General features: G+C 39.3%; 1 protein-coding gene across 2 annotated transcripts in view; it reads right to left on the reverse strand.

Annotated features, from left to right (window-relative positions):
- Positions 1-10232, reverse strand: part of LOC124863160 (BAH and coiled-coil domain-containing protein 1-like) — a 92224-nt gene extending 81992 nt beyond the window's left edge. For both annotated transcript variants that reach the window (XM_047357424.1, XM_047357423.1), the window contains exons 1-2: positions 9974-10232; positions 6993-7320 (exon numbers count right to left, since the gene is read on the reverse strand). In XM_047357424.1, coding sequence (XP_047213380.1) covers positions 6993-7164 — 172 coding nt within the window. In that variant the 5' untranslated portion in view covers positions 7165-7320; positions 9974-10232. The remainder of the gene's footprint in view (positions 1-6992; positions 7321-9973) is intronic.
- Between the last annotated feature and the right edge of the window lie 1859 nt (positions 10233-12091).

Consider the following 12091-nt stretch of genomic DNA (forward strand, 5'->3'; position numbering starts at 1 on the left):
TGTGTGGCACCCTGCCACATGGTGTAAGTTTGGGGACAAGTCTGTTTGAAGGGCAAGTATCTGTTGCAACATTGCCGCTAAAATTCTCCCTGAAAGAAAGATCCCAAACAGCTGGAAAAGGTTGGCAGATGAGCAGAGAAATTTCTGAAACAAAACTGGATTAAATCTTTAATCTGATTTTACAAATACCATTTAACTTACAAAATAAGCAAAAAACTGTACTAAAAAGAGCTGTGGCTTGTCTGTGTTTAAATTGTGTAGATGTTTGAATACGCTGAAAACATCTCACTCTCATAGGTAAAACTATTTGACCCTCTCGACGATGCCTGACCGCCCTTGCCAAACGTTTGAGGAGGGGAGTGTCACGGGGAAAGGGACAGATGGCTGTGGCAGCAGCAGGACCAGGCAAGGTGCTATTTCAGCCAGGTATAGGATGCCAAGCAACGCCTCCACTATTCAGGCGGACTTCAGTGAAGACATCCTTAGGGTGGTATAAGGCTAACATTTAGTCAGATGTGAGGCCACCATTTTAAACAACAGATGGCTGCAGACTCTTAACATTACTCTAAGCCCACAGTCCAAAATCCTTCAGGTTTATGCATGATATTGTGTCCAATTGGGGCATGCACCAACAAAAACCTAGACAACAATACTTTAGTTACTTATCAATTTAGTTAGCATTTTAGGTTAGAGTTACTAAAAGAGGTTAAGGTTTGGTTTCAAGGTTAATGTTAGGTTTAGGCATTAGCACGCAAGAGCAATGAACTCAGGAACCTGAAAAGGACTGGAAGTGGTGGAGCCTGAGAATAACAGAGCTTGCAAACCAGCCTTGCAGGTGGATGCTTCCTCCTGTTTTTGCTAACTAGCAACTTTAAACGACTAACTGTGACAATGGTCATATCCTTGAGATACAATGCTACATTAAATGCAATAAACGCCTGCACTTACCCAAGAGGCTTTTGTTAGGTTGGTGGCTGTTTTCACAGCAAAGCAATGTCCGTGTTACTACTCAGAGTTACCTTGGTTGAGGCTGTAGGGTTAGAATATGGAGAATCACATGAATGTAACATTTTCAAAGCTGTTGCACACAAGACAGCCTATTGTTAATGTTTCCTTGGACAAGACACAGAGCCCAAAGTTACCTAGCCATACTGTATATCTGTCTATGTATGTGTGAATGTTTGAGAGTGCACAAGGGTGAAAGCTACTTAGCTTTGAGTGCTTGGTATGACAAGAAAGCTCTATGTCAGCTCAGACCATTTACTGAAAAGTCACAAATGATGATGCCTCCACCAACTTAACTTTGTGTAGTAAAAAAAAAAATTATAGTTTGACAGAGAAATAAGCAACGAAACTAAAAATAGTCTCACGTGACAGTGAAGACATTTGATTTTTTTAACCAAAGAGTCCACTTTATTTAGGTAAAAAGTTCTTCTGAACTCTGATTGTGGACCAAACATGCAAACTCCTGAAAATGGAAGTCTCGGTTCACTTGCAAGTAAACCTTTACAATGGAAGCACAGCTGACAGTAAAGCAAAGAGATAGATTTAAAGTGAACTCAAAGGTGAAAGTGACATGAATTACGATCATATATGTGATCTGAAAACTTTTAATCTTTGTAATTCCTCACTCTGCATCTATGTAACCACACCAGTGTGTCATACTCTCTTCATCTTTGTCAGTTTTATCTGTACCGCTGCATTCTTTTCTTGTATACAGAAAAACAAGTCCGGATAAGTCGCTGCCTGGCCTGCTGCTCATTCTGGGCAGCTTCTTGTTGTAGTGGCCCAAATGAGTAGCTGTTGTAACTGCATGGCATTGTCCAGGCAGTTTGGTAAAAAGTAATGGAGTGAAAGTGAGTCAGACCAAATGAAGGTGTGAATATTTTCAGCATTTCTCTCCTGTTTGAACCAAGTCTTCACCAGACTGCTCTGGTGTCAAAGCACCTTTAAAATACACTAATATAGTGTTGTATCCCACTGATATGAAGCTTCTCAGTCCGAGTTGCTAAAATCAGCTTAAACTAAGGCCCCTGTTGGCCTAGCTGTTAGGCTTTAACCTCTTTGGGGATTTATTCCCTTTTCTTTAAACTCATGACATGACTATTACAGGTAGGGTATATATTACTGATACTTACTTTACAGAACCTCACTTCAAAAAATTGTAACTATCCCTTCAAACAAACTGCAGCCTGGGGTCCTCAAAGACATAAGTCGGGTATAGGTGAACAGTGCTATGGTGCAATCTTTTAAGTGCTCACAAAACATGAGTGCCAAGGCCTTGAAGCAAAACCCTCCCTCCCCTTAAATAACTGTAAACCACTTCTTGAGGTTTTATTCTTTTAAAGACCCTGGTTGTAACCGGCCCTTTGCTAACTCCACCAGAGACACCTATGTTTGTCTGCGTTTGTCTTTGAAGGGTCTTCTCAACAATCACAGACCCATGGGATAGTCCTGCAATGAAACATTCAATAAAACTCTCTGTAAAGTTATTTATCCCTCTTTTGGGGGGTGGGGGGTGATGGCAGACAGACAGGCTAACCTTTGAAGGAGGAGGCTCTTAGATATCCAGATAGAACATAAAAACCAAGGCAATGACAGGGACATCCTACCAGTAAACAATAAAGGGGGTGGAAGGGACTGTTTTTTATCTTTAACAGCAGCTGTAAAACACACACCAAGCAGGGGTCTGCAACAATGGCCTAGAGGCAGAGAAGGGTAGCTAAAACAGAAGTGGCAGGAAGACCACTGCTTCCCAGAGACAAGAGTCTTCCTGCTGTAAAGAAAGGAGACTGAAACATTGGAAGGGATGGGGAGGACAACTTATGGAAAGGGAGAAGGGCAGATGTAAAGGAAGGGGAGCCCGAGCGAGGAGGATGACACAAATATGACCTTTGATTATATGGGGTGTTTAGAGCAGAGCTCTGAACCCCCACGCTGCTTTCACACAGCCACACCTCAGCCAGAGTGGCCTGATCAGAACAATATGGCTGAAAGATGAACCCGCAGCCATAAATGCCAGCAGTGGAACACAGCCCCTCTATGTCTCTGTGCACTGACACTGCCCAACATCTGAATACAGGCTTCACAGCCAAAGACAAGTCTGTCTCCAACTTTGCACTGGAGCCTGCGGAAGATATAATTACTTTTTCAAAGTCTTTGTAAAGGAACTGGCCCAATTAAACTGTATTGGATGCATTTAAAGGTCTTACTGTTTCATGGAGTATACAAAGAGAGGACCTGCTCCAATGTCACATTCCCAGAACACAGTGCAAGTGTACACTATAAACCAACCACCTGGTGTGCATTACAAATGACCAACTTGTAGTAGGTGAAGATGGACAGAGGCAAATGGAAACTGACGGAATCTCTGTCGGCTCTAACCAACATGGTTCAGCAAGTAAGGTGGAACTGCATGCTTGCGCCTGGTGAAGCCTAATAAATGCCAAACTCACAAGCCTGTGCGATAGAAAAAAATAAAATATTTTGTCCCATAATATGTTAAAATTCTGCAACCCTGCTGGGAACTGTGCCAAGCGAGAGTGTTGCAATTGCCATCCCTCTTTTCAACAGCAAAAGGTGTCAGAAGCGCTCACGATAAATACCTCTGCAAAGTCAGACGAGGCCTTTCAACGAGCCACATCAGAAACCTGCCTCTCAGTGCATTTTTACATCAACCCTGAAATATTCATGCTCTTTGTAAAGTATTCATGTGAACTAGTGTGCAGGTTAGTCCCCAGCGGGGTAAAATGCAGAGAAACGGAACACACTCAGCAAACACTACGCATGGTTTGTGATGTTATGTTGCTTGCACAAAGGTCACTCAAAGGAAGGCTAATGACCTGGTCCATCAAGATGATCAGCCCTCAACCAGTTTAACATCCTAAAACTCCAGAGCTGCTCAAATTAATTAAGAATAAATTAGCAAAAAATGCCTTCAAACAGATGAGATCAAATAGGCAGATTTCAATAAAAGAGCAATCTCTATTTTGATCTAATATAATTACTAGAGATGCACTAATTGATCGGCCAGAGATTGAAATCTTTCAATATTCCCTTGATTGGTAATCGGTGGGTCAAAACCAAAAAATCAGTTCACAATCACCAACACTAAAAACTTCCATCATTTAAAAGATTCAGTGTTACTTTATTGATACCCGTAGGTAGATTTATTTTGGCGTGGTTCAAAACATGCACATCATTTAGACAAACATCTGAACACAACCAGAAGCATTCAAATAAATATAAAAGTTCTCCAAGTGCTCCAAGTTTCATAAATCAAAATAAAGTCAATAAACATGTGAAAGAACTGCATGTACTTAAACTTTTTTAAAGTAAGTAAAAACAAAATACGTTAAGGGATGTGTGCTTTGATGCAGACATTTACATAATTTGTTATTCTTTGACTTTCTGTTGGATTCTAAAGGCTCTAATCGTTGATCGGCTGGGAAAAGAAGTCCGATTTTATTTTGCTCTTCATTACATGCACACCAACGAAAAACTCACAATTCACATCAACCAAAAGAATGTATCGTAAATCCCTTGTTTTCTTTTGGATTCAAAACTACCAACACTATCAAAGAACCTGAAGAATTTTGTTGTTTTATTTTATGTTCTATGATGTGTTATATTCCTAAGAATAAAAACTCTGAATCAGTCAAAATTGGAACCGACAGAGTACTGCTGAAAGAAAATCGGAAATTGATATCAGCCAGGAAAAGCCTAATTGGCGTATCTCTAATTACTCTTACATATATAAATAAATAAATAAATAAATAGCTTTAGAAACAACAACAACAACAAAATAAATAAATATACTGCTTTTAGTTGAAAACACTTCAATTTAATAAAAAAATAAAACAGTGTCACATAAATACTTTTGTAGTCCACTAAAAATGTGAACTTACTAAAGAGAAATAGTCTACTTTAACAGCAGGCATCTATTGTTCCAGTGCATCACCACCTTAAAAATGAAAATCATGTATAATTAAGCTTCATCCCTCATCTGCCCATTTGCATTATGACATGCTTGACATTTTCAAATATTATTAAACTATAAATTAAATACTGCAGATCTGCTGAGCGCAATAGCAAAATAATTTTCATAGAACCTAGTACAGGTTTTGAAACCATTGGAAATGATGCCAGGCTGTTCTGTAAATTAATTTAATCAAAAGCAGAAAATGTAGAGAATTAAACCATGTTTTTCTACAGGACATTAAGGCTTTTTTTCAGTGCCTCACATACATTTCTGACGATTCATGGTGAACAATAAAGCACCTCTGCGGCTCATTGAATAGTGATGACATTTTGAGGATAAGTCAGCATGTTGACATTTTTCAATATTAGGCACACAACATCTGAACGGTGCAAGCACCTGCATCGCGCACCCAGCATTAGCGTTCATGTTCCCAACAAGACATCTGCATGGAGAAAAAAAAAAGATGCACAAATGCAGCAGGCTCTCTGTGCATACATGTATGAGTGATGCCAAAAGCAAACGTGTGGTGAGAGATGAATCGTGAACAGCACCTGTAAATTCTCCTGAATGGCTAATTATGCCTCATGTTTAGCTGGATTTATTTCTTTTTTTATTTTTTTCTAATTACCTCAGAACCTTTTCAAACACATTTAATTTGAAAAATATCTTTAGTTAGCCTGCCACAACACTGTTTATATTGGAGCAACATAAAAAGGGTGTCAAAAAAAGAAATAAATAAACTGATGCCTAAAATGTGGGGAAATATGAGACAAAATACATATAGGAGGTGCATGGATTTCTAACTCAGCTGAACCACCTACACAAATATTTAATTCTGCTACAGTTGCAGCAGATACAATTACCTTTAAGTGGCTAAATATGTATTTGTTTTTTTTTCAGAAATGAGGGCTCCTCAGATGCAGCATGAGTCCTTTTAGAAGCTTAATTTGCATACTATCACAGAACAATATTTTAGAAGCAGAACTGTTTGAAGCACTAAATGTCATTACTTTGACTTATTTAAATAACGTACCTGCTAAATAAAAGCAATTACATCTGTAAAATGTGTCTTTTTTATATATATTTTTGTATTTTTAGAACAGAAGTTTAAATATATCTCATTACTAAACAATATCAGATGTGGCTCTGAAGTAAAACATTAAGTGAAATTATTTGCTATTGTCTGTTTTGTTGGAGCTTTGCATATGGAGTTGTTTTTCTTTTGTTTTTCCACATAAATCAGTATGCATGCTTGGAGGTACATTGACTCTTCTTTGCATGTTCTCCTGTTTGTAACGTGTTCATTTGGGTTCAAATGATACCTAAGTCACTTGTTAAACCTGATGCATGCACTGTGAACACATTTGCACCCAGACACTTCAAAGCCCAATGCAGAATGGGATTTTTCCCCCAGCATTGCTTGTATTCCTTTAACACCCCCATTAGCTTGCATTGTAGGGCATGCAGACCTTTCCATCCAAGCTGTATACCTTTAATGTTTGACATATAGAGATTTAAGTTAAGTGATGGCGCTGCTGAGACACCTATGTGTTTTACGTGAAGTGACAGATTCTCCTTATGCTTGCATGCAAGACAGGGAAACAAGTGCAAATGTGCTGTGTCTAAAAACTAGACCAGGTCCTTAACGGATTTTTTTTTTTTAAATGTGTGACATTTACCTATTAATCAAATCACTTATTTGTTTAACAAAGCTACCTTCATTGCCTTTTGGAATAAGCGGCTTCAAGTATAGATTCAGATTAATCAAAAACGTCTTATCAGGGTTTTAATGCAAATGTAATTTTATTTTATTGTTAGTTTATGTTTGAGCAGTGAATTTCGGTCGAAAGTCACTCCTGAGCAATAAACGCTAATATGTTTTTCCGCTTTGTACGACACCACACATACCTATCATATACTCGGATGGGCGCATTAGAAACAACAGAACCCCCCCCCCCCCCCCATTAGGAGCCGAGAAACATGTCAAAACATTCGTGGACTTTCTACTAACCTGAGTGGGGAGCCATCGGTATGTGTGACGGGTAGTACTTCCCTGGTGGGAAGTGACCCGCGTGCTGCACGGAGCTGTGGCCCGAGGGAGCGATCCGAGAGGCGGCTCGGTGCACCAGGGCGCCCCGCTCCGAAAGGAGGTGCGCCGGAGCAGCAAAATCCCGTCCTTCCATTCCGCGGGAATGTTTAGTAATCCGAAATCCGGACGGGGAAGGTAATGGAAATCGGATGCAAACCCATAAAATAATCCTTTCCCTTCGCTGTCTATGTGTTGCATCCAGTCGATCGCAGGCTTCTCCAGCCAAAAGCGCAGCTCCCGATCATCTTTTCTGTCAGGGCAGAGAAATTCAAAGCGTCTGTCACGATCAGACAAAATAAAAAGCTCCTTCACGATGTAACACTCCTACATAGCAGTGCGCTTTTATATTTGAAAAATGCTTAACCTGTATGATGAAGTAATTAATTATTTAATTAAAACATTTCCCCGCGTTTTTGCATAAAATCTTTGGAGAAAAAAAAAAAAAACAGTTCGAGCGAAAACGGTTTGGCAATGTAGCCACAGTACACGCAGGCGGCCAGCGAGGCGTCACTGCAGGCTCAGCTTCAGCTCTATTGATCAACCTTGGATGCATAGGCCGATATGAAGTACACACACACACGCATGCACACCAGGCAGGGCGGCAAATCTTAAAAAGTTCCATATATACTGCACCACCCTTCCAGATAATCAATCCAAATGCCAAATATCAGTCGCCCTCTTCAAAATAATAACCATATTAACATACAATATGTCATTTTTTTGAACCATTGTTTGCAACAAATTATAATAGAGGATTGTGTTTTAAGAGGGGGGAAGTTATTGTTTATCTATTTTGGTTAAAATGATGTTTATCAGCCAACATTCCGAGGTAAACAACGCTGCCTTCCATCTCCTGCTCCTTTCATTGTCTCGGCTTGATGCAGGCGATTCTTGCTTCTGTTATCTCCAAACCCAAACTGTGTCCACATTTTACAGCAAATTGATTTTAATCGATGTAATCGGTAGAAAGTAGAATATTTTCAACTTAAATTAATAAAATACTTTGTAACAAATCTGGTGGAAATATAATTGTTATTTTTACAAATCGTCCTATTGGAAGGATATTGACAAAGAAATGAACATGATCATAGGTTATAAGACTCAAGAGCATGTCAAAAAAATAATAGGAGAAATATTTAGAATTAAAAATATCATATAGATTTGATAAGAGAGATGTAGGAACTCCTGAAAGCCCTGCTCTGCATGTGTGTGTCAGCGTGCATGCACATGCGCACACCCTGCATGAGTTTCTGCGTGTGCATGTGTGTGTGTGTGCGTGTATGTGCATGTGAATAACTGCACTCTCACTGTCTTTATCTAACTTGACCTATTTCAGGTCAGGTAATCAAATTAAGTAGTAAATGTATTACAGTGACATCCTCTGACACAAAACCCAAAAAAATAGGCATCATTGGGCATAAATTGGAAAACAGTCCTTCATAAAATGACTATAAAATATATTTTGCTGTTAAAGGTTGAAATCAGGCTTTCATTTCCTCAGAGAAGGCTGTCAATAATTAAAACATATAGCAGGCCAGCAGAAGGCAGATTGGAGTTATATTACAAAATTATTAGGAATTTAAACAAATAATGGGTTGTTTGTCATAAACTCAGCCTGAGGTCCCATAGGGTTACTTCTTCAGACAAAAATATCACGTAGCTATAAATTAAATTACTAGATAAATATGTGACATTTGTACCGTATAAGAATGGCCAAGCACATTGTTATCATATAGACCATTTCATTTCAGCTCTATTATCACCCCATGTCTCCAGTTACAGCCCAGAATTCAGAGCTACAGCAACAATAAAGCCGCTCCAAATGCAAGGGGAGAAATAATCCGCCTCAGCTGAGAGGTTCCTGTGTTAATTTCTGAGCATGCATGTGATTTCACAAGGTGATAACATTTTTTAAAAGCCTGGCTGTAGCATTTAGGTCGCCGGTTTGTGCACTGGAAGGGGGATCCAAGGTGAATGGCCGCTCGTCAGGGAGGACTGCCTTTGTCTTCACACTGAGAAAGCGCCTTGCTGTCGGCCATTTCCTCCCCCCTTTCGCCATGCTGTTCCTTCCAGTCTGGATTCCCCAGTAAGGAGCGATGAATAAAATAGGTGTCGCATTTACGGGAATTGTGAGCGGCTGCAGCTTTGTGAATGCTCGAATTTTTAATTTATAAGGGTTTTAGTTGCGGCTGTTTTTTAAACGAGACGATATGCGCGGCTTCGTTCACCCAGTAAAATTTTTGTTTTGTTTTTGTTTTTAATTTTAAAATTCAAAGGATTGAATTTAAGCGACTATCAGTTGCATTTACAGAGAGGAGGCTTGTATAAATCAAATGATAACGTACGGGTCTGGTCGTACGAAGGAAGGCCGACCTCCGCGGTTGAGTTGGCCGGCTGGGAGTGCACCTCAGCCCGAAGCGGTTGTACATGATTCCCGCTCTCTCCCGGCAATGCCCCTCTTCTCGGAATTTGCAACAAACTGCCGTAATCTACGATCGCCACATTTTAGCAAAATAAACAATTAGACTGTGGAAATTTAAATACCCTCTTACAAACGTATTTATTATTATCATTTCGAAAATATGTCGATGAACAAATTATAAACAAGTAGAAAAATCTCAAAAAATAAAATCTGGAAGGTAATTACAGAACTACAACATGCAATAATAATAATTATAATAAATAAATAAAATATAAATATAAATATTCCAGAGGATTGCCACATCCTGCCTTGTTATTTGGAAAATCGTACCAATGTGCTGTGTATAATGCACAGCTTGTCACATCTAGCATTTTGGACAAAACACTGTCTCAGTCATCTCGCAACGAAGAGCCGGGCCCTAAAATGTTTTATTAAATTAAATTAAAAATATATATATCAAGTATATAAAATTACTACTTACTGGTGTGTTAAATCCTTGCATAACAATAAATTCTAAAATCACAAAACTCTGGGACAGAAGGTGCAAGTGCGACGCCCATTTAAAATCAGAATCTGAGATTAGTGTGGCTAGAGTGGAATATCTCCATCTGAGGCTGTGCAGTAGTAGACTGCTTCAGTCTGTGAAAGCAGAGGCCAGTGGGACTGGGGCTTCCGGCCTGGCTGGATTGCGGCTCGGATCTCCGAGCAGCGGTTTCTCTCCCGATGCAACTGCGCACCTCGGCGTCTCTTGGGCAGGGTAAACACGCTCTCCTATTGGTCGGATAAGTGCATGTTAATGGATTCGTGCCGCCCGCCCGCAGATTTGGCAGCCTCTGATTGGCCCGCAGAGAAAGCCAATGGCATGCTGACTGACGGTGCTAAACGGAGTGACAAGCGCCAGATTTAAAGCACTTTAATGGCGAGATTGTTCACAATGAAGCTCCTTGCATCAGAGCACAACTTAAAATGCACCATGAGGTTAAACACAGGCGGGGAAGGAGAGAAGGGGGTGGTGGTGGTGGATGGATGGGGTAAAAATAAAATTAAATATGTTGTTTGGATGTATAAATAGGGTGTTTATTTTACTAATGACATTGTTAAACCATGACGAAAAATCATATCAAGCAGCTTTAAAACGGGACATGTCGGCAGAGAAAATGCTTAAAACATTTAAATGTAAATCTTGGGGAGGGGGGGCGGGGTATTGTATTGCATTGTATTGTAAACCTGGGTAAATGGTGGCACCAAAGGGGCACCCAGGGGTTGGGGTGGGGAGGTAGTTGAGCAGTGCCCTCCTTTACATGGTTAATATGTTTATTAATTGTAATTTAAGAGACAAAAACACAGAGTAGGGACATTTATTCATTGATCGATTGATTTGTCCTTCACAGCCCACCACTGTTAAGCATCTATCACACAGTGATGGCTTCTGCCATAACCCTCCCATCCCCCATCCCTCTACATAAAGCCTGCCCTAGGCATAGGCAAACTAAGCTACTGCTTACAGAAACCAGAACAGCTGCATATTTGTAGTTGCATTTATGAAGAAGGAGCCTTCTTTGAATTTGCTTACAAGAAAATGTAATTACAAATATTTTTTTTAGATTTAAAATTTGAAATTTACATTAGAATTTGAAAAAAAAAGGATTAAGAAGGACAGTGTTTGACAGTTGTTCATCAGCCCCCACACAATCTTGAGCCAGATCTGTCCCTACAACAAACCGGTATAACTAGACAAGTAACAGTTCTATTTCAAAACAAATAGCCTGATTTCAGTTTATACAAGTATTAAATATCAAGGCTGAAAAACAACAGAGAGACAGTATTTTCAAAAACACTAATTTGGATTAAGGTTTTTTAGTGATCTAAACTTCTTAGTTCAGCCATCAAAATTCTGTTATGGCCACTGGCAGTTCTTGCAGGAATGGTGCCCTGGTTATCTTCACCCCCTTTTTTGTTTTCACAAATAGAGTATAGGTATCACTGCTCACAAAGTTTGTGTTAGATAACCGTTTATTCAGTAGATAAAAATTCATTCGGGTTTGAGCAGTCCATATTTTGCAATTTTTCTCGCGGTAATCAATTTAAATGCTCTGACCAATGTAAATATGTCAAATTTTGAACCAGAGAGGTTAGATGCAAACTAAAGTCTAAAAAAAAAAAACATTGCAATAGCCCTTTAGTTTAGTATTACACAGGAATCACTAATTAGACATCAACCTCAGTGCCAGCGTTGTTAGTGAGCCCTGGTTTACAGCCAAATTTTAACACATGCAATAAACAAAACTTTTATTAATTTTTTCATTTCAAACAATTGTTCCACCCCCTGACACAGTGGCGCCCTGGGCAAAGAGCCATATCAAAAACAGCTTTTAGTTTTGGTGAGCCAGCTGTGTTTTGTTATCAGTCAAAAAAAGATGTCATGAAAATAGAGAGAAATGAGAAATTCTGAAAAAAAGTTACATGATTCCTGCTGAATTTATGCTCTAAATCACAACCTTTATCTTCTTTGGTACAACGTGGTCTTTTAGTAAATACCTTTAAAGTTGAGATAGACATTTTGTCTATCTTTTGGCTTCAGATTTTTGAACATATATAA

The sequence above is a fragment of the Girardinichthys multiradiatus genome, chromosome X, assembly GCF_021462225.1.
Source record: "Girardinichthys multiradiatus isolate DD_20200921_A chromosome X, DD_fGirMul_XY1, whole genome shotgun sequence".
Taxonomy (NCBI): domain Eukaryota; kingdom Metazoa; phylum Chordata; class Actinopteri; order Cyprinodontiformes; family Goodeidae; genus Girardinichthys; species Girardinichthys multiradiatus.